At 46.6% G+C, this 22,161-nt stretch overlaps 2 protein-coding genes across 9 annotated transcripts in view; one reads left to right on the forward strand and one right to left on the reverse strand.

The window, feature by feature from the left end:
* Positions 1-22,161, reverse strand: part of ALKBH7 (alkB homolog 7, RNA demethylase) — a 67,056-nt gene that overhangs the window by 6,416 nt on the left and 38,479 nt on the right. For all 4 annotated transcript variants that reach the window (XM_078386590.1, XM_078386589.1, XM_072991509.2 and 1 more), the window contains exons 4-5: positions 5,143-5,207; positions 1,113-1,312 (exon numbers count right to left, since the gene is read on the reverse strand). In XM_078386590.1, the coding sequence (XP_078242716.1) occupies positions 1,113-1,312; positions 5,143-5,207 (265 nt within the window). The remainder of the gene's footprint in view (positions 1-1,112; positions 1,313-5,142; positions 5,208-22,161) is intronic.
* On the forward strand, positions 7,141-20,583 carry GTF2F1 (general transcription factor IIF subunit 1). Of its 5 annotated transcripts, none has more exons than XM_078386588.1 (14): positions 7,141-7,423; positions 8,789-8,851; positions 10,143-10,189; positions 10,703-10,775; positions 11,999-12,192; positions 12,755-12,925; positions 14,298-14,479; positions 14,797-14,941; positions 15,393-15,454; positions 16,985-17,113; positions 17,784-17,857; positions 18,783-18,921; positions 19,666-19,798; positions 20,016-20,583. In XM_078386588.1, exons 2-14 carry the CDS (start codon positions 8,840-8,842, stop codon positions 20,218-20,220), a joined length of 1,566 nt encoding a protein of 521 aa, XP_078242714.1. In that variant the 5' UTR covers positions 7,141-7,423; positions 8,789-8,839; the 3' UTR covers positions 20,221-20,583. The 5 variants fall into 5 exon arrangements, with proteins under 5 accessions (XP_078242714.1, XP_078242713.1, XP_020654400.3 ...); XM_078386587.1 differs by having other exon boundaries at positions 7,150-7,431; XM_020798741.3 differs by lacking the exon at positions 7,141-7,423 and adding an exon at positions 7,832-7,898.

The raw sequence follows: 22,161 nt of genomic DNA on the forward strand, positions 1-22,161 counted from the left end.
CCCCCCTGTGTATCTACATATCAGCTACATAAAAAGTGCAAATCATTTGCTGTCTCTGAGGGGCATCTTATTGCAGAATGCTTTGCCTTCCCAATATTTTGGACTTCAATTCCCAGAAGAGGGGGGAGACTCCCTGTGCAAGTCTTGGTATAAGGCATAGTAATGTGGAAGTTTAATTAGAACAGATCTCAGAGGGCAGCAAAATAGAGAGCTGATCCCAACACTTAGAAAAGGAAGTCTTATGGGTGAAACTGCCAAGAATCCCAACATGGTTGTGGATTCTGGGAGCAGTGGTCCAACAATTCATTTACACTCAATGGACCGAACCTCTCACTGGTATGATCATGGCACTGATGGGGAAATTAACAAACAATAATCTAGTTTTGTGAAGAACCACTAGCAGTTTTGTGAAGAACCACCAAGCAAACAGTTTAGAATGAGTAAGAGCATCTACTTAGAAGGAAGTCCTTCGTTTTTAATAAGGCTTATTCCCAAGTAAATGCGAATAGCACAGGCTAGCAACTTAAGGCATTATGGGTATTGCAGTCCAGCAACATCTGAAGGGCCACAAGTTGCCTACAGAACAGCAGCCTTAGCATTGGATGGAAGACATGTCAAATCAAACATATTCAATTGTGAATTGTTAAAATAATTGTGTCTATGGGATTTACTGCAAATGAGCTATATTTGTTCCTTTCCTCTTTCAAGTGTATTACGCAGAATCACATAAAATGCAATGAACATAGCAGACTGAATACACACTAAGTCCTTTCTTAGTTCCACTGAAATCAACAGCATTTAGATGAGTCATGATAAACCAATTCCATTGATCCCAATGGGACTGAAGCAGGAGTTGGTAACCTCTGGGTCTCCAGATGTCATTGAAGTGTTGGGTGACAAGTCTCTCCTACCCTAGCCACGACAGTCAATGGTGAGGGCCAACAGGATCGGTTGCCACCCAACAACATCTGTTGCCACCCAACAACATTTGGAGGCTCTCCTTTTGCCCCCCCCCGAAGCTAGACTCAGCCCTGATCTGACTTAGATGTTATAAAAGCTATCCGATGGAATAAACTTCTGCCAAAGAACGGGTGCAAGGAGAAAAACCTTACCGAGGGCACCAGAGCTCCTTTCAACATGATGTCCCTGATAGCTCTGCCCCTGCGGTTGGCCCTGCTAGCCTCTACCCGCAGCAGATCCCCAATAGCCACATGGGAGAAATTGTACTTCTGAGCCATCTGTCTGCTTTGTAGCCCTTTGCCAGAGCCTGGGCCTCCGATTGTGAAGATGATGATGGGCCCCTGCAGCTTCTCTGTAGAAAAAAAAAAGGTGGGGAGAAGAAGGGGGTGGTGGGGAAGGCAGGTAAGTAACATACCCACCACAGGTTCAGCAACAAGATGCAAACATCCAATATTGGCAATAGTCTTTATTTCCCAGGTCTTGTCTGGTGACCTCAAGGCAGCCCATGGGGCTCCCCCTCCTCATCCTCCTCGGAACAACCCCGCGGGTTGGCCAGAGGAAGAGCGATCAGCCCCTGGTAGCCCAAGGTCAACCAGGGAGCTTTCTGCCTCTGTGAGGACTTCGACCCGAATCTCTCCAGTCCCAGCCCAGCACTCCAACCGCTGCCCTACCATGACTTTCTGACATGGAATCTGACTGGCTGGCCTCCCGGGGTGACCACCTCAGACTCCAGGCTGTGACTGCCATCGCAGGCAGCAGAGCGGGAAACGATCAGATCTGACCCAAGGGGTGGCACAATCCACTGCTATGTCCACCAGTAAAAGCGCCCACAGAGAACAGACAGGAACTGCTTCATAAATCAAGGCTAGACTTCCTCGGCACACTAGAACATACGAAGCTGCCTTATAATGAATCAGAGCATCAGCGTGGTTGGCCCTACCATTAGTCCAAGAAAGCAGATTCCAAAGGAAGGAGTGGCAGCCTCCTGGCTGTGACATCCAGATGCCACAAAGATTTCCCTCTGCCACTCAGTATGCCCTGGGTTCCCTTCCCTTCGCCTGATGCCTCAGGAGTCTTGGAGGATGCTCCCCCATTGTCTGTACTGTCAGCCCAGCTACCACGGGCAGAAGAGCTGCACGTTGGACACACAGACCCTGAAGAATGGGCTCTCCCTTTTAGCCTCTTCCATGCACCATTTTCCCAAATGAACCAGATACTATATTGCAACATCCCTTTTTTGGTTTGTTCCTATTGCAGAATCCAATCTGCTGGGTCTGAATGCTCACCGGCCATTGACTGCAAAGTTTTTACTATAGTTCTCATGGTCCCATTGAGGAACAGAGGTCACAGACCTTACAAAAGCAAGAGCAAGTGGTACCTTTATGGGGCCACTAAAGGCATTACCGGCCTTGCTTGTATATTGTGTAAGGACCGCATGGCTTTGCTTGTGTTTTCAGATCACAGACATAGACTTCTGTGCTCTAGAAGATGGGTTGGGAATGTGTGGGCTTCAGAAGTTGTTGGGCTGCTGCAATGCCCAATCGCCCGAAACAACATAACCAATGGTGAGGGATGACAGGAATTGCCATCTAACAATATCTGGATGGCCACATCTTCCCAATCCCTGCTCTAGAGCAAAGTGACCTGAAATTGTGGTTGATCTACAACTCCCAGAATCCCTTATCATTGCCTATAGTGGCAAGGCATTCTGGGCACTGTCTAGAAACCATTTTTAGAAGGTACAACCTGCAACATTTGGAAGGGGACAAAAAGAATGGTCACTAAGATGAGCTGGAGTCTCTCAGGATGGACCTACCTATCACAGCTTGAGACGTATAAGTTTAGGAAAGCCTTTACTCTGGCTAGATGTGAGGCTTTCCCTTCTGCGGTGTCGGAAGGCAGATTTAAGAAAATCCCAAGGGAACAGAGATTCTGCCCTTGTGGATCTGACGAGATAGAATCTATTGAGCATATGATGCTCAGATGTAACAGGCATAATAAGATTCGAGGGAAATATATTACACCTCTCTTAAAAGATATGGCAGGTCAATTGGATTCGGACAACTGTAATCAATTGTTAATCGACTAAAATCGGACTACTACAGAACTGGTAGTGAAATTTTGGGCGGCATGCTATAGCAGCCAGAATAAACAGCTAAACCCTTAGACCTTGGTCTTACATTGCTATATTTGCTGTTTTAGATATTTTACTTTTTGTACGTCTGGTATGACTGGCATGTAGTGCATGCCCGTCTTTGGAATTTTGTATTCAATTTTGTATGGCTTGATTCTGTAACAATAAAGTATGTATGTATATATGATGGATGCAACTACATTCTCAGTGTGGATCCCAATGGCAGCTTCCCCTCACTGGGCAGTCTTCTTTTGTGGCTCTGATTGAAACAAAGTAGCATGAAAGGCATCAGGAACATGGCTTTCTTTGTAAATAAAAAGATGTCAACAAGATGGTTGCTCCACAGGAGCAACTGCACCACAAACAAGATGGTGGTTTCTTTAGACGGGGTGGGCAAAGTGCAACTCTTCAAAAGTTGCTGGACCGCAACACCCATCAGCCTCACCAGCATCACTAATAGCAAGGCGTGCTGGGTGTTGCAGTCCAAGCCACGCTTGCCAACCCATCTGTTAAGGGGAGCAGAATTGGGGACAAACAGGTCTGACCCACATGGGGCCGTTTATAGGGAAAACTTGTGTGAATGTGAGCCCTATTGGAGGAACTGGAAAGACTTTCATGCAAAGGTTTCTACCGGCTAGGACCATGGAGAGGGGCAGGTGCTAAAGAGCAAACATTACCTTTTAGATCCCGCCTCAAGGGTTTGGTGGTTGTGGGAAGGCTTCCCTGGCAATTCCCCATTCTGAGGGCGACACCCAGGGAACTCCAGGCATGGGTCCAGGAAACTTCAAACTCCTCTACAAAACTAATATGCCCATTTCTGCTTGGCTCACATGTGAACCCCTCAGCTCTCTTTCTGATGTCACAGACATCTGATGTCATGGTTGCTCTGAACCTGACATAGGCAAAGCTGGCATAGGTGGGTTGCTTTACCCTCATGGTGAGATGGTTGTTGGCTTCTTATTAGAGTTGGCAGAGCGCTGGATAAGAAAGAACTCTCACTGTGTCGAAAACAAGAAACCAGTCTTCCACACGTAGGCTGGGTGATTTAATTAGGCATTAAAAAAGATAAGGTAATTGGTCTAATTTAGAGTTTGCAAGCAGGGAAGAAGGAAATCTCTCTCTTCTTTGCTTTATAATTCTTTCAGGAAACAGAAGGGAAAGAGACTGTTAAAGATTCTGGCGATTGCCATCAGTGGGAACATAAGGAGGAGTGATTATAGAGGTAGGTGTCTTGTTGAGGTGACCAAAGCCTTAGCATCCCCCTCAGTTGCTTGTGGCTTGCAAGACTGATCTTTCTCGGGGACGTTTATTTCACCTGCAGAGATTTCTTCCCACATATAATTTTTTTAATTGCCAGGTAACGGAAGCTCCATCCCTCAGGCCAAATGTAGGGGAGTCTTCAACAAGGCCCAAAACTTCTTCTGCACAAGATATTAGGAGTTATATTTAAAGTTTGGGAAGCTGTCGCATGGAAACAACATTAAATGTTCAAGCTGGGAACCTGAATGGATATTCACAAAATTGAGCTGCCCTTTGTATGTGTGAAAGCTATTATGCTGGGGTTTATTCCTGGAGAAATCTGAGCTATACTTTGTAAGCCAGGAGTAAAAAGGCCCAAATTAGCAGATCTAATTCTGTCCAGTTTACTGCAGCCACCACCCTCTGCCCCTTGCTTTGCCCATTCCTATAAGGTGACCCATAACACCTTTCCAAAATTAGCATTTGGTTCCCAGGCCAAATCACCATTCCCCAACCTTGTTGTATAAGAACCAGCTTAAACATGACCAGCTATAAAGGTGACTGAGAATATAGAAATACAGTAGTCTGAAGTAAAATTAGCCTTGAGGTAGGTGTGTGTATGTGTATGCGCGCGCGCATGCACCCACGCACGCACACACACACAGAGGGATGCTTTCCTGCAGGATGTCTCTGTGCACCAAGGAAGACAGATCCCATCTATTTATTAAATTCTTCTCCCCTTTTCACTATGAGTAGCATCAAGGCAGCTCACAGTGAAATATAAAATAAAAAATGAAATTATAACTAACCATCAATGGAGAAAAAACACAGAGCAAGCTTGTCCTTTCTTGGCAAAGAGTCCACAGACAGACAGCTGCCAAAAAATAAAAATAAAACAAGTCAAGCTTTTCCACTGAGTTTCCATTGCTGGCAAACTTGTAATCTTCACATCAAAACACACTCAAGTCCTAGAAAACAAAAAAATTAACATTTAACAGATTGTCATTTGGATTCTTCAGTCCAACAGGTACAGATACAGGCAAAACAGCAAAGCCAATGTGGAATAATGGTTAAAATTAAATCTTGATCTTGGATTGTTTTGAGGATTAATCAGAGTAAAGGGGTCTGGAGGACTAGTACAACAAAAGTATTCTTGAAGGAAAAGTAATTGCACAAATTTTATAATTTGGTTTGATTGTTCCCTTAACTAACAGACAGTAAATTGTTGTAAATAAATTAATTAGCGTACGTAGCCGCTTGGCCTCCTGGGTCTCTTCCACCCCTTCCTCCGGACCAGACCCAGGCGTCCGACTGCCTCCCCGTCCCTCCTTACTGCAAGGTCAGTCCCGGCAGGGGACCCATTCTATCACACAAATGTCAAACTGTGTGATACAATGTAATATTTCACATGACTTATGGCTATCCCAGTGTGGTATAAGTGGACAAAGTGACTGACTAGGACTCAGGAGGCCTGGGTCTGAATCCCTGCTTGGCCATGGAAGCTCACTGTGGGTGCAGAACTAGTAAAAGCACTCCCTAAATGTCTCACTTACCTTGAAAGTCCCATTAGGGTCACTATAATTCAGTTCCAATTTGATAGCACAGAACAATGACTTAAGAACCTTTGACACTCAGTCTTTTTAAGTGAGTCCTCACCTTATCTCCCATATTATACATCCTATTTCCACTGTTTCTCTTTCAAAGCTGGTTTTGTAGTCCCCCCACCCCCAAAAAAAAACCAGTGACATTCAGAGTGTCCAGACAGACTTAAATGTTCTGGAACAGGTTTTTGTGTACTGCCATTCCAGGTGTCAGATTTATGTCCATTAATTATTTTGCACATACTGTACAGCACATTGTCCTGTTTGTCGTATGTAGAATGACATTGTTAGCAAAGGATGGCACAGAATCCACAGAACACTTAAAAACCTGTTTTGAAACATTCCTGTCTATCTGGACACTTTCTGAATGACTTGACAGCCACTGCTTTTATAACAAACACACACTACAAAATGAGACTTGAAAGAGAGAGAGATGCGGTACAGATGCAATCAAACCAGTTACCTCGGAAGTTGGTGAGTGCTCCAACACTGGAGGCATTAAAGAAAAACTTGGATAATCACCTGGCAGGTATGCTTTGATTGTATTCTTGCACTGAGCAGGGGATTGGACTTGATGGCCTTGTAGGCCCCTTCCAACTTCACTTTTCTATGATTCTGTGCTGGAGACTCCTTTAAAAGGACTGAATATTAATCAAGGGTTCTTAAGTCATTACCAAGGCTGAAATGCTACATTCATTCAGTTTGCCACTTGTGTCAACTATGTTACTATTACCTGGTAGACTGACAATTAACATGATTCACAGTCTGTTTCTTTACCAACGAACCATTGTCACTTTGTCCATCTGTATCTCCACATATTCATCAGTCCATGTATAAAAACGTCAGTCACACAATCTCATTCTTCTGTCTGAGGAAACACCCTTGATCCACCAAAGCTCGTATTAAAAAATAGCAGTTAGCCTTTCAGGTGCCACAACCTTTTTGTCCCGTTTTTTGTCTTGATATTATTATTATTAATTATTATTAATTATTATTAATTATTATTAATTATTATTATTAATTAGTACTCATCCACTATGTGGTTTAATGATCTAACTTGGGAGTCCCAATGGAAAGCATCACATCTTCGTAAGAGCATCTTTTCCGACTAAAAATAGATTTTGTCCTGCCCTCCCACCCCTCCTTCGGGAGCGTCAACTGTACGATGACACACAAACCCACCCTCCAACTTCCGGTAAAGGAGACGATATTTCCGCTCTTGCTCGACTAGTGGGCGGAGCTGGTTGACGCTAAAGAGATCCAGCCCCAACAATAGCGCTCCACAGAGTCATGACTGCCGGCTCCTGATCGATTCATCCATCCAACAGGAGACTAATAGAAATACGCAATAATCAACGTTAAGTAGAAATGGGCAGAGGCTTCTGTTGGCGGGTCTTGAAATAATAACGCTGCCAGAATGGCAAGCGGCTGTTTTGTTAATGGAGAAAAAGATCGGACGTAGGACGGCTAAAGTAATTGCGCTTGTGCGGCAAGAGGGTACGAAGAGCTTGATTCCTACGTGGGCAAGAAACGCCGCTGGGCTGCGCTTGGGAGTCCTTCTGGCAGGGTTTTCTGGGTTCCGTCATTGCCGTCACGCCTAAAGCGTTTTTATAGGAGGCTCTCCTCAGTTCTAGCCCGACCAGAAAGTGGCCTTTCTGAGCCGAGATGCCAGATCGGGAGTTCATCGGGTGCAGAGGCGCCTCCTTCGTGTGGCATTGCAGAGCACAAGAAGCCCTGGCCAGAGCGGGTCCTGCTCCTGCTCCTGGTCTCCTTCTTGGAGGCTCGAGGGGCTGGCCGCCTCCGGTCTCGCCTTCCTCTGCCCCTCACATGGAGGATGCCGCCCACGCGGCCGTCGGGCGCCTGAGGTTGAGGCGACGAGCCGGAAAGACCGCGCCCCCTTGACTTGCTCCCGGGTTCCGACGCATGCGCGGGAGAGGAGAGGGGGGCCGCCGTGATCTACCTGGGTGAGAGTGAATGACTGGGGGAGGCGAGCGAGGCGTCCCCGTGCCTCGTGGTGTCGCTGCCATCGACGGAGCCGCTCGGGCTCCTGGGCCTCTTCCACCCCCTTCCTCCGGAGCAGACCCAGGCGTCCGACTGCCTCCCCGTCCCTCCTTACTGCGAGTTCAGTCCCGGCAGGGGACCCAGGCGTCCTGGCTTCCAGCTTCCCTGCCCCACCTCGATGCCTTGCTTCCAGTGAAAAGCCCCCGGGCTCCGCCACCCACCCAGAATATCCTCCTCCTCGCCTGTTGTCAGAAGGGGAAGCAATGAATCCCCGTAACAGTTTTGTGTTTAGCCTGCTGTTATTACTCTGCTTTCTATAAGATGTTCTCTTTAAAAAAAGAAATGTAAAGCTGGGAGCTTTTTCTCTGGAAGGTCTTAAATGTGTGGCCTTCCAGCTGTTGGTAGACTGGCTGTGTTGGTTTAGACAGTGATGGGAGTCACGATCCAGCAGACCGGGAAGTCCATGTTTCCCACCTCTGTTTTAATACAGGGAGCATTCTACACATGATGAATGGCGGTTGTTGTTGTTGCTTCCCTTTTATTTGTACTGTGTTTTTTTTCCTTTTAAAACAAAAGTGCACCTCTGCATCAGAAAAGCATAGTGCTCTGTAAGGATCAGGAGCATTTTGCTCTTTTAAAATAAGCTGTATAATTGCACTCTGCACCAGTGTAGAAACATTATTTGGATGCCACAGTTTGAGCAAGAAAATGTGGCAGGCCTAAGTGGAGGGCTTTTCTTGCCACCCTGGTCCTCAGTAGTTTTAATTTGTCCTTTTCCCCTCCAATGATTTTATTCCTAGAGGTTCCGTTCTTTCTTTTTGAAGTGACATATTTTATCCTTTTTCTCCCTCAGACTAGCAGTTTTACAGAGACTTGGCTGTACATCTCCTCAGCACGTCCAGAAATGACTTCTTTGGTGAGTTCTGGTTCTGTTGGGATTCAAGCAGTCTTGTTCAATTCATGTCTGTGACCCTCTCCAATCCTGTTTCCTGAATCAACGCAGCTGACTCGTTGATTTGTTGGTTTCCCAAGCACAGTACTGAAAAAGCTTTGTAGTCTGTGTTTCTCATCCTCTTACACTGTTACCTGTTCAGAGAAGTGGCCAGGCTAGCTTCAGTGTTGTTACCCCCAAACGAGACTTGGCAAGCCAGATAATCTTTTCTGCTTTTAAGCTCTTCCCCTCACTTCCCAAGGCAGCCAAAAATATTCCTCTGAGCAAGGGCACTAGGCAGTGAGAAGTGCAGCTCGCTTTCTTTCATGCGTATCTTTAAAAAATGTTTCAAAAGTGTTCCTGAAAATTGTGATGTGTATTTGTGTATTTTCCTGAATCTATATTTGGTGTCAGGCTCCACCTGCTTGCACATTAAAATGCCACGTGATGAAACTAGTCCTCGGTGGTAACGCATCCTTCTTGTCTGTTAAGAGTAGCACATAGACTGGGTTGTTTATATGCCTGAGCTGGGAATGCAGAGAGAGGAACATGCGTTGCTCTCTCTTATCACCTCATGATTGCCTTGTCTGGTGATGACTGGAGAGTGTATACTGGCCTGCCCAACACAGGAGCATCTAGATGTTTAGGATTATAATTCCTATCCTCCCCAGCCAGCATGACCACTGGTCAGTAGTGATCAGAGTTTTACCACAAAACATCAGGAAGGCATCACTGATGGTTGTTGGATCATGCTGTTATTTTGAACCTGCACCCACATGTTCATAGTTCCTGTCTTACGAAAAATGCTCAGCCATGCCATAGCTGAATGTATGGTTGTAAGAGGCCTAGGACCACGTAGGTCAGCAGCCACAGACATGAGCTTGCCTTGTGTCTTAATTTGTTGTAATTTTTCAGCTCCTCCTTAGAATTTTTGATGCTATGCAACAAGGGGGTTCACAACCCCCTGCAAGAGGATGTCAGGCAAAATCGGGTGTGCAGCTGTCCTTCCAGATGTTTTTGGACTGTGGCTCCCCTAGGCTTTCACTTTGGGCTGTGGTAGCTAGAGCTATAGGCCAAAGGCCTTTTGAGGGTCACAGTTGCTCCCCTTTGCTCAAAAGAGAAGAGATGCTGCCCTTGACTGGTGCTCATCTTGTTGCTTCCTAGGGCTCTTGAGTCAGACTCAATGCCACGGAGGCTGTGAGGTCATCCCCCTTTTCTCCTTCCTTTCCTTTACTGGTACAAATTCCTATCCTGTTTGTTGTCATTGTCACTATAGGGGACCAGCAGCCAGACAGCAACTGAATATGTGGTCCGTGTTCCCAAGTAAGTGTCATTAGCTTTCTTTCTTTTTAACACATCATCTTGATAATTTTTAGTTCACATCATCTTGATAATTTTTCCAACTGGATATTAAACAATTGAATATTAAGCAAGGCTGCAGATAAGGACAAAAGGGTGCTCTAAACATTTGTAGTGAGAGTGGGTTTCACTGTGGGCCCCACGAGCAGATGGAAGTTTTGTGGGCTGGTCTCCTGAGCCAAGATTGTTGCTTAAATTGTCCAAGTGATGGGGTGGTCCCTGAAGCAGATTCTGCAAGACACTTGGAAGGCTTTTGTTTAATTGGAAGGAGCAAGAAGATCTTGGAGCACGCTGAGCTAATCATGCTTCTCATTGATAGTGGAGTTTTAGCATTGTTGCCCTGGTAATGTTGTATAGCATTGTAAAATCACTGAACAAACCACAGGCAGACAGAGACTATAGGGAAACATTTCCTTTCTTCAGAAACGTAGAGTTTTGGGCACTAATTTGTCTCAAGTCTCCTTGCTTTTTCCACAGAAACACCTCTAAGAAATACAACATTATGGCCTTCAACGCTGCTGACAAGGTCAACTTTGCCACCTGGCACCAGGTAGGACTTTATTTTATTTATTTATTAAATTTATACCCCGCCCCTCTAGACCATGTCTACTCTATCCAGGCTACTGAAATTCATTAAAAATGGTTGATTCATTAAATATTTGTCCCTTCATATTTGTCAGTTCCAGAGACCCCCAACGGATGCGAATACGAAGGGACGAATATTGCCCCATTTTTATTTGTCCCCTATAGGAAAAGGGGGAAGGCTACCCTTACCTTTCTGCCGATAGGCAGCCAGCCAGCCCCACAGCCTATACCCCACCCCCTTCCTCTCCCTACCTTAGCACTGCCACCATCCACCACTGGCCAGCGCCACCATCATCCATCACCGCCACCATCTCCAGCTGGCTTCTGCTGCCATGGCCTGCAGAAAGGGACACTGGCTGCCCTTTGCAAAGATGGAGGCTGTGGCTTCATTTAGGGTAGGGGAGCTGCAGCCTCCATCTTTGCAAAGGGCAGCCTGGATTCCCTTAGCCTGCAGGCCGTTGCTGCGGAAGCCAGCTAGAGACGGTGGCTGTGGCAGCAGTCTGGGGGTGGTGGTGTGGCAGTGGCCACTTTGGTAGGGAGGCAATGGGGCAGGCTGTGGGGTGGGGATCACCTTTGTTTTTCAGACAGCCTCTGGCTGTCTAACTCCCCCCCCCCCCCCCACGAACCAGTGAATAAATTTGTGCTTTTGTGCTTGTCAACTTTGACAGATCACGAAGCGGGACAACTTGCCAAAATGGTGAGTTGTCCCCATCTCTAGTTAAAACCAATGTAAAATAACATCAGCTGTTAAATAAGATGGCAACATCATAAAAACAATGAAATCCAAGGTCAGTTTGTAAAGCCCAGAAAATTGAAATGAAGGCAGGATAAGGGAAATCAATTTTAAACTCATTCACTGGTCCTACAGTTGTAATTGGACTGCAGCTTCCTTAGCTTTAACAACAGCGGCAAATGGAGAAGGATCCTGCTAGTTGTGGTCCAGGAACAACCAGAAGGCCACACATTCCCATCCCTGATCTAAAGCGACATAGCACTGAGACTTGCCGAATTTTGACTAGGGGGTTGTGCCACAGCAGCTGCCTGCCAAGCAGCCAAAGAATCCAGGGCCTTATATATTGAACCAAACAGAACATGAAGGTGGACTTCATTCTGTACAAGGTGTACACAAAGACCCCCCTTCCCTTGACCAAGGACTGCTGTGCCAACATTTTTCTTGCTTCTCCTTAGGCAAAGATGGAGCGAGATCTCAGCAATAAGAAGATCTACCAGGAAGAAGAGTTGCCTGAATCAGGAGCTGGCAGCGAGTTCAACCGCAAGTTGCGAGAGGAGGCACGGCGCAAGAAATACGGCATCATCCTGAAGGAGTTCAAGCCAGAAGATCAACCCTGGATCCTGAAGGTCAATGGCAAGGCTGGACGCAAGTGAGCCCTTGGCAGTGTTGCTATTTTCCAAATGTGTTTGGGCTTTGCAGTTTTGGCTACCCCATTTCTCTTCTATTTTTTCACAAAGAGCCACTCCAGTTTCATGGGTGGTGGTGGTGGTGGTGAATGGAGCAACGTATTCCTAAGGGAATATGACTACACGCTGGGTATGATCACCAGAGAGCAGCGTAATCTAGTAGCAGTTCCAGGAAACTGGAAAGCAGGACACGATAACACCCTTCTGCTCCTGTTCCCTAACAATGGGACGATGGCATTTTTGTAGGGCTTTCGGCCAATTAAAGGTCTTTTGATTAAAAATACCTGACAAATAGTGTGAATAAGTTAATTACATCCACCTATTTTAATTTGACCTTCTGGTTTAGAATGGATGTAACAAATGTTCTGTTACAAGTTTTATTTCTCCATTTATAAAGTCGGGGGCACAGATTCTTCATGGGGTGTCTTCATCCTGATCCTACCCCACTCCTTTCTGGATCTGACTCCTCTTCATGGTGCTTCTGCTTTTAAAGTCAGAGGCAAACACCTGTTTCTCCTTTTTCAGGTTCAAAGGAGTGAAAAAGGGTGGTGTGACTGAGAACACCTCCTACTATATCTTCACACAGTGTCCAGATGGTGCCTTTGAAGCGTTTCCAGTCAACAACTGGTATAACTTCACACCCATCGCCAAGCACCGCACGCTGACGGCAGAAGAAGCTGAGGAGGAGTGGGAGAGGTGAGTGCCAGAGATGCTCATTCCTCCCCAAGATCCATGTTCATTCCTCCTAGGAAGCTAGTGTACTGTCAGAGGGGCAGTTAAATGCATTTCATTGTCATGGGCTACACTGGGCAGCACCAGAAGATGGTGAGGTGTCACCAAACAACTGGGAAAGCAGATGTATGGTTAAATCAGCCACGCTGCTGCAGAGCCAGCCTGAAGTCCAGTCTTTGAGTGAGTGAGTGAGGGGTTCACAGAGTCCAGTGGGCACAGACTTGGCAGGCTCCCAGGATTTCTCCTCTTTCCAGTCTGGTGAGTCTGCTTTTATTACTTCCATGGTGTTTTCATATACAGGAAGCAGTGGCAAGCAATAAAGACAGGTCCTTGGCCTGAACGGCTTTCATTCATAAATGTGCCACCAGGGAAGTGAGAGCAGACTGGGGAAGAAATATAGGTTCAGCATAGTTACATGCACCTTGGTTTACCGTATTAGAGACCCTCTAAGGTTTGAGGAGGGTCCCAGCTGGATGGTGAGCCTTTGATTTCTGTTCTGTTCATACTGCCACTGTACTCTAGGGTTCATGCCCCAGGGAGATCCTTTTAGTCCTGTTAAGGGTTTACATGCACCCAGCGGGCTCTCTTCTCCTCTGAAGAGCAGACTTCTATGTTGTACCATTTCCCTCTGTTTCAAAAACAGCTGACACGAAGGAAGAGGGACGTTCACATAACATATATAGGAGGCTGCTGTGGGCACCCAGGACTAGGGTAATAAATACAGTGGTGCCTCGCTTAACGAGTGCATCATTTAACGACGAATCCGCAAAGCGACTTTTTTGCGATCGCAAAAGCGATCACATTGCGATGTTTTTAATGGTAAAACATTGCTTTGCGGCAATCGGTAAGCTGTTTCGCTTACCGATTTTCGCATAGCAATGTTTTTTCTAACAGCTGATCAGCAGTTCCAAAATGGCCACCAGGTTAAAAAAAGGCTGCCCGCTGTGTTTTCGCGCCCTTTCCTCGCTTATCGGGCAACAAAAATGGCGGCCGTATGGAGGATTTCTGCGGAACGGTGAGTTTTTTGCCCATAGGGACGCATTAGACGTCTTTTAATGCATTCCTATGGGCTTTTTTGTTCCGCATAGCGACAAATCCGTATAGCGACGATTTTTTCGGGACGCATTATTGTCGCTATGCGGGGCACCACTGTACTTGTGCATCTGCATAGCACTTTAGAGTATTCAAAGTTCTTCATGTTTAGGATCATGGTAGTCCACAGTGTCATGCTGAGGCAGATCATAGTTACCCACCTATTACTACTACTACAGGTAGAAGATGGCTTGGCAGGCTTTTTTCCCAGTCAGTCTGGCTGAGCTTAGCTCTTCCTTTGCAGGCGGAATAAAGTCTTGAATCACTTCAGCATCATGCAGCAGCGGCGGCTGAAGGACCAAGGCGAGGAAGAAGAAGAGGAGAAGGAGAAGAAGGGGAAAAAGAAAGGTGGTGATTTGAAAATCCACGACCTGGAAGACGAGCTGGAGATGAGCTCTGATGACAGCGATTTCAGCGATGCTGATGGTGCGCGGGCTTGAGACTGAGAGACCTTGTATGGGGATCCTTGAGAGGCAGTCACCTGATTGAGGAGAGGCACTCCCTTGGGCCCCGCTGAGCCTTCCTTCTTGTACACCTGGAGAATATGGAGAAGTGCCCTGGGGAGGCTTGGTTTGAGTTAACATGTAATGGGAACTTCTGCTCCTCCCACCCCTTGTGACAGGGGCCTCTACCTTTTCCTATATATTATATAAAGCCCTCCCTTCCCACACTCACCCTTTGGATTAAACCTTTTTGCTCACTGAGAGAAAATTGATCGTGCTGTTGTTGCCTCTTGCTGTTAGGTGAGAAGCCAGCCAAACCCAAGAAGAAGGCACCTCAGACCAAGAAGAAGAAGAAGGCCAAGGGATCAGACGACGAAGCCTTTGAAGACAGCGATGATGGGGACTTTGAGGGCCAGGAGGTTGACTACATGTCTGACGGATCAGGGTAAGTCCCACCACAGGTGAGGAGGAGTCTGTTCAGCTGAGTGACTGTTATCTGGCAATTTCCTGTGCAGTCCACCTGCTAGTTCTTTTACTGCTTCCTATTTTTCCTGCCAGTCCTCAGTTTTTTCCTTGTGTTCCTTGCCATTACTTTACCTTGCAGCCAGGACTGGCCTTAAGACCTTTTGCTGCTGAAGCGAAAAGGTAAAATATCCCCACCTACTTGAAGCTGAACATACAGGCTGTGAAAGTTCAACCATGGTGGCAACACAGGATCCTCCATTGCACCGGACAGGAGCAGTCTAGCAGCAGATGGCTTCCTCAGCGGTCCCTTTGCCCCTTTGTACCCCCTGCCTCAGACAGGTGCCTCACTGTGCCCCAAGGTTAGGCCTGGGCCTGGTCATCCCACTAGGCCTCCTCATTCACATCTGGGGCTTCTTTCTTTCCTCTTCCAGAAGTTCGCTAGAAGAAGTGCCGGACAAGCCAAAGGTGTCCAATGAGGAAGACATCCCCAAAGGTGAGCAGGTGGAGAAGACTATTTTCATTCATTCTAGTAAACAAAACCTAAAGGCAAAGCAGCAGCCAGGCAGAGAGCCCCCACCCTAATGCCTGTTGTTGTTTGTAACTCTTTGCTGTGCTCGTTTTGTTTGGTAGGTTGATTGTGGGTTGGGGTTTTTTGTTTTTGTTTTTGGTCTGGTTTCTTTTCAGGCTACCTGGGTTGTATTTTGGTTGCCTTGGGCTTTATTCGCAGTTCCCATGCAGTTGGGGAACTCATAGAACCCTGGAGATGCAGCTGTGGCAGTTCAAAGAAAATGCATTCATGGTATATTGTTGCCCGCACCCACAACATTGGGCAAACCAACAGAGGTGGGCAAAATATACCCTTACAGAAAGACACACAGAGAGAGTTTCAAATCACAGAAGTGGACTTTTATCCACTTCAATCCCCCCTCAATTTTTTTTCCTAATCTTTGCAGCCTTCTACTTTGCCCCCAAAAAGAACCGCAGGGACAAAAACATGGCCCCTGCACCTCCAGTAGCTGTCCACACAAAAAAGAGAGATTATGAACTTAGATGTTGGACACGGAAAATTCATTTTTTAAATTACCAGCAGTCTGTCCTCAAAAACAATGGGCATCTTGTGTAGCTCCATTGTTTGGACTATTAGCCTCTTCTGTGCCCCACCCCCCCGGAGAGAATAAAACAATTACTCAAGCCTAGAATTTCATTTTTGTAGATGGGTCAATTTACTTCTTTCTTATTCCTACTTACTGTATAATATAGATGCACCCTACATCTTTGGCACCAGGCTTGCTTCCTGTTGGAGAATATGGGAGGGAGTAACTCCCATGCAGTTGGGTACTATTCTGTCTTGAGCCCCCACATTAGATAAACAACGATGAAGCAGTAGGTGAAGGTCTACAAGGGAAGTGGCAGAGTTTTCGCATTCCATACAGAAGGTCCCAAGGAAGGCTAGGAGAGAAGCTTGCATGAAGCCCTGGAGATACCCAGTCAGTCAGTTAGAGCCGACAGCTCTGGGTGAGATGACCCAAAGGTCTGACAAGGGCTTTTAAGGTTCCTGTGCTCCAAGGCACAGTTACATTGCAGCAGCATAGCTGTTTCATGTCAGTTTGACTAGCATGACTTTCTCCCAAAGAATACTGGGAATTGCTGCTCACTCTTTGCTATGAAAGAGTCTAGTCTTCCCTCTCCAGAGATGCATTTCCCTGCAGGAGGGAAGCAACAGCATCTCCCACAGAAACAGCCACACCCCTTGACCTGAGAGGTTCCCTTTTTAAGAGGACATGAACAACAACCACTGGGAGACCAGCCAGACAGATCATTGCCAAGAGCAGCCACCCTGCTGAGCATCTGCCCCATTCCTCCTCCCCACCCCCCGAGTACTTCTCTGTCTATGTCTGTTGCTTTGAGGAGGGCACAGTGAACCACCATGAGTTCCTCTGGGTTCTGATCAGACGGTGCAAGTCCTGAAGTAGGTTCTCTGAGAAGAAGAATTAACAAAGGCCTTGGTTTGGGTTTTCTCCAGGTATAGACGAAGCCAACGAGAGCAGTGAGGAGAGTGAGGAGGAGAAGCCGGTGGAGGAGAAGGAGGAGGAGGAGGAGGAGAAGAAGGCTCCGACTCCACAGGACAAGAAGAAGAAGAAAGGCGAAGAAGGTTGGGGTTCTGAAGCCAGAGGTGGTTGGGGAGGGAAAGCATGAGTCAATCGTAGGAAGAACAAAAGACTCAGTTGGGAGGAAGATATGTGTATGATTTCACAAAAGCAGAGAGTATGGAATTAGGGGCATATATTGACTTTTCTAGAGGCCTGTTTTTGACTTGCAAACAAGTAGATGTAGGTTCCAGTCCTTGTAGATGCAGAAATAGACATTGTCAAAGTGTATAAATAGTGTATGTTTGAAGCAGGGCTCAAGTGCCTCTCAAGCAACTTCTTCTGGTAGCTAATACTATAGAATAAATTATGTTGTTGTTGTGCTTTTTAAAGTCACACCTATGTGTCCAGTTTTCGAGAGGTTGCACAATTCTGCTTTCCTTGGTGAGCAAATTTCCAGGGACACAGCAAGCTAACTAAAAATCCAGAATGGTTCAGAGCTTGAGTGCAAAAAGGCGAAGGACTGGCCTTGGTGCTACCTTGGAGAAGACTTAAGTGACTTATTTCAGGAGTTACACAGCCTTGATGTCACTGTGAGGTACAATTCCTGAGAAGGTCAAGGTGATGAAGCAGTAGCCTAACCACATGGAATCCAGGGGTCTGATGGCCCATGTGACTGGTGGCCATGAAAGCAGCCAAGCCCAGATTGATCTCTTTTTCCCCTCTGTGTTGCAGACAACAGCGATGAGTCGGAGACATCTGAGGACAGCGACATTGACAGTGAAGCATCTTCAGCCCTCTTCATGACGGTAATCCCTGATGCAGCTTTTAGCAGAAGAGGCTGGGGATTGAAAAGTGTTTCAGACCAGTTGTTGTTCCTGGCTCAGGTCTGGTCTCCATGTCTGCAGCTTTCTTTGTAATGGGGGCATCCCTTTTGGAAAGATTTTCTGCATGCAGAAGATGAGCACTCAACACAGATGGGCCAGGGCAGTATTGTTCCTCCCTCTCCTGAAAGCAGTCCCGTCTGCATTGCTACCTCATGATACCCTCTGCTTCATGGGGCAATAAGATCTCCATCTCTAGCTATACTGTGTTAAAAGGATCAACAGCATCAGCATGAGGTAGCAAAGTAATTAAAATTCTAGCTAGCCATCCTTTCCCAAAACTGTTCATAGAACAGGGAGGGTTCATCTCATCCTGTCAGGACCCCTCTGTGGAAGTGCTACCAAAAGTTCCCCACTAGACTTGGCTTTCTTGTGGCCATAATCATGCTGTGACTTGCAGAACATGTATTGCAGTGTCCGTTCCTGATGGTTCTGTTTCCAGTACCTCTTTTTTCAACTCTATTCATTACACTTTTATGCTGCCTTCTCTTGGTAAAGGAACTCCAGGCAGCTCTAAGGGCTCGTTATTACCGGTAAAGCCTGGGTCCAGGCTATTTGAAGAATTATATTACCACCAACACTCCCATGGAAGGCCTGTAAGCCCAGAAGGATGCTAACAGGAAGCTTCCACTCATGGATCCTCAACAATAGATATGCAAAGTGCATGTCCTCAAAAATGCCCCTGAAAGGGTGTCAGTACCCTGAGAGAAGGCATATTTCTCTGCTGAGAAGAGAGCTGGCAGATGGCTCTTTTTACAAGCAGACTGCTGGTTTGGTTTCTCTAATTCAGATTCTGGAGCCTATAAGGGGAGATGTGAGCGCTACCTAAGCCTCTGTTTTGTCCTCACAGAAGAAAAAGACCCCTCCCAAGAAGGAGCGCAAGGGATCCGCCAGCAGCTCACAAGGGAACAGCCGTCCAGGGACACCCCTGGTGGATGCTGGCAGTACTTCCTCCACCCTGCGGGCAGCAGCCAACAAACTGGAGCAAGGTATGGCAGAGTGAGGATAACATGACAGGGTCATGCCTGGCCCTGGGGTGGCCTTGTGTATACTGGCAAAAATCTGTGGCACTCTTTACTTAGCAAAGCACTTCCTGAGGCCATCGGTATTCAGAGGCAGATACCGGAAAAAATGCCAGCTGTAAAAGAATCTGGAGGAGGTGACTGTGTGCCAAAGGCTCCCAGTTTGAGGAGCCTCCTTAGTACAGCTGAGGGGAAAAAAGCCGTGTGAGACCTTATGGAGGCTTAGCCTGGCATAGACAAGCATACCGAGTTTAGATAGTCTGATTCAATTGATCAAGCAATAGAAAGGAACATTTTTTAGCCAATGGATAGGATTCCATTTCAGACACATGGTGTGGAGAGGCACATTTCAGTGGTGTGCTGAGAACTAAAGGCAAAAACTTGGAACCAGGTGTATTTTAGCTTAAAGCTCCTCTTGTCAGTAACCAACCTTAGGAGAGGCATTTTGATCTTCTCGAACAAGGAAAAGTCTTGTACAAAAGTCTGGAATGATTATGTAATGAGGAAATTTTGAGGAGGGGGGCACCGAGAGCTCTGAGGTTCCCCACTCTCAGAGGAGGTCACTTACTCTAATTTGTTTGTGTGGTCCAGTTTTCTTGGTTACTTCTGCCACGGGCAGCACAAAGCAGGCCTGGCTTGGGTGCGAGGGATGTGGTGGGCGCGCTCCTCCGACAGTCCTGAAAATAGCTGGCTTTCCTTTCCTTGGGCCAGGTAAGCGGCAAGCAGGTTCTGGGGAGCTCCCGGCAGCGAAGAGGCTGAAACTGGACGCTGGGCCCCAGCCTGCTCCAACATCTGGGAAATCTACCCCGCAGCCGCAGTCGGGCAAGTCAACGCCCAGCAGCGGGTAAGCAGCAGAACACATAGGGTGCAAGCTGTTTGGCACCGGGGAGGGGGGAGGAGGAGTGTGGGGTCTATCCTGACACTGACTTCCCTCTGTGAAAGCTGGGTGTTGTGTGTGTGTGGGTCATAGGTATGACTATCCTCCTTTGTGGGCCTGTCCCCCACACTTAAGGTGTGCTGCTTTAGCTGCCGCATTCACCGGCCTCCTTTCTCCTTTGCAGTGATGTCCAATTGACAGAGGATGCTGTGCGGCGCTACTTGACCCGCAAGCCCATGACAACCAAGGATCTGTTGAAGAAATTCCAGACCAAGAAAACGGGGCTGAGCAGTGAGCAGACAGTCAATGTGCTGGCCCAGATCCTTAAGCGCCTCAACCCCGAGCGCAAGAACATCAATGACAAGATGCACTTTTTCCTTAAAGAGTGAGGAGGGGCCAGGCTGGGCCAGACTGCCATTGACCTTGGGTTCCCATCATCCTGCCGGGCAGCCCTGAACTCTTGTGTTGGACCAGTTAGCAATGGTAGCTAGAATCAGAGATGGGGTTGGTTGGCATTGGCATCCTTGAAGGAAAGAGGAAGAACCACTGTCCTGCCTTCCGCCAGCTGGGTGCTGTCTTCATATTGGGGCTGGTGGATGTAGGCAAAAGACTGGCATGGCCTATAAAGGGGTATAGAAGATAAGATCTGTCTGAGTGGAGGGTGTTGGTGTTTTTTTCTTTTCCCAGTTTAGTCGGGCAATGCACTAGTGAAATGCTGCCATTTTTGGAAATAAATGGGGACATATTTTTTACGCCTTTCCCTGTGATTACTTTTACACTAGAAGACCTTGACAGGCATCCCACTCTCCACTGTGTGTTTGTTGCTACCTGGTCTGTTCTTCTGTCTGTGCTTCTCTTACTCAAAAGCACAAAGATTTGGCAAAAGCTGGTACACAAATACTTTCCCACATAATGTTTTTTTTTTGCACGGTCTGAAATATGCTCTGGCCAAGGAGAAAAGGATTCAGCTCAGAACACCCTGCTGTGACTGGTTCCTTCCAGCTGGAGACACACCATTGTTTTCTGTCTGCCAGGAAAAAAAATTGGTCGTATCTCTACTTTTTCAAACTCAAAATTTCAGTCTCTGGAACAGATGGAAATTCTGCAAATTGAATAGATCTGCATATGTATGTACATAGTTTTCACGTACTATAAGTACTCTGTGCTTAGATATTTTCTCTTGCAGAGAATTTGGGAGCAGAACAGAAATTCTGAGTTAGTTGACAGTTTTGGGCAGGAGGGACATACAGTGGTTCCTCGATTTAAGACCATAATCTGTTCCATAAGATGGACATAACTCGAAATAGTCGTAAGTCAAAGCACCATTTCCCATTGAAATGCATTGGAATGCAATTAATCCGTTCCGCCCTGCCCCCCCAAAAAAACAACCCCCAAAGCCCCAAAAATAAAGCACACAGCAGCCCTGTCGGAAGGTGCTGGGGCTTTAAAAACAAAAACAATAAACAGCACAGCAAGCCCCATTTGGAAGGCGCCAAAAATACACACACCAAAAAATAAATATATCACAGCACAGAAACATAACCCACACCCAGCCCAAACCCACCGTGCAAAACCCTGTAAATGTACTTGCTCAGAACCAGAAATCAGCACCAGGCAGTCCCAAGACGCACACACACTAACCGTTGGGGCGAAAGAGCTACAAAGAAGCTCTTCCCCGACCAGCAGTTAGTCCTCTAATTTGAATTCTCAGCCTTTTTTCCCTGCCTCTTTTGATCGCAACTCGCAGCTCCAGCTGCAGGTCGAAGCAAAATTTTGCAGCCGGAGCTGGTCGCAACTTGAAATGATCGTAAGTCAGGATGGTCGTAAGTAAGGGCACCGCTGTAATTTGCTAAATTGCCAGCCAGTCTCACTAAGACTCGTATTTGCAGCACACCTAGCCCAGTAGTGCAGAAGTTTAAATTCTAGCTTTACATATGAGATTGACCTCATTGCAATTAAGATATCTCTGGATAGGTGGTCTAAATGAGCATAAAGGTGTTATATTTTTATTTTATTTTTATTATTTAAAATACTTTTACCTACCTTCCTCCTAAAAAGGGACCCAAGGCAGCTCACATCATTAAAACCAATATTAAAAGCACAATACAGAAAATTATTCAGATATTTAAAAAGAATTAACATTATATTTAAAATGTTAGGTAAAGCATTACTAAAATTAAATTGGTGTACAGTATGTGTGTTTTGTGCTATCAAGTTGAATCCTCCAGTGCTGCCTGGAGGCTGTACTGCAATGGATGCAGGAAAATGGGCTGAGGCTGAACCCAGACAAGACGGAGGTCCTGAGGGTGGGTGGCCCCTCCATTGGTGGT

This window comes from Pogona vitticeps, chromosome 2 (genome assembly GCF_051106095.1).
Source record: "Pogona vitticeps strain Pit_001003342236 chromosome 2, PviZW2.1, whole genome shotgun sequence".
NCBI classification, from domain to species: domain Eukaryota; kingdom Metazoa; phylum Chordata; class Lepidosauria; order Squamata; family Agamidae; genus Pogona; species Pogona vitticeps.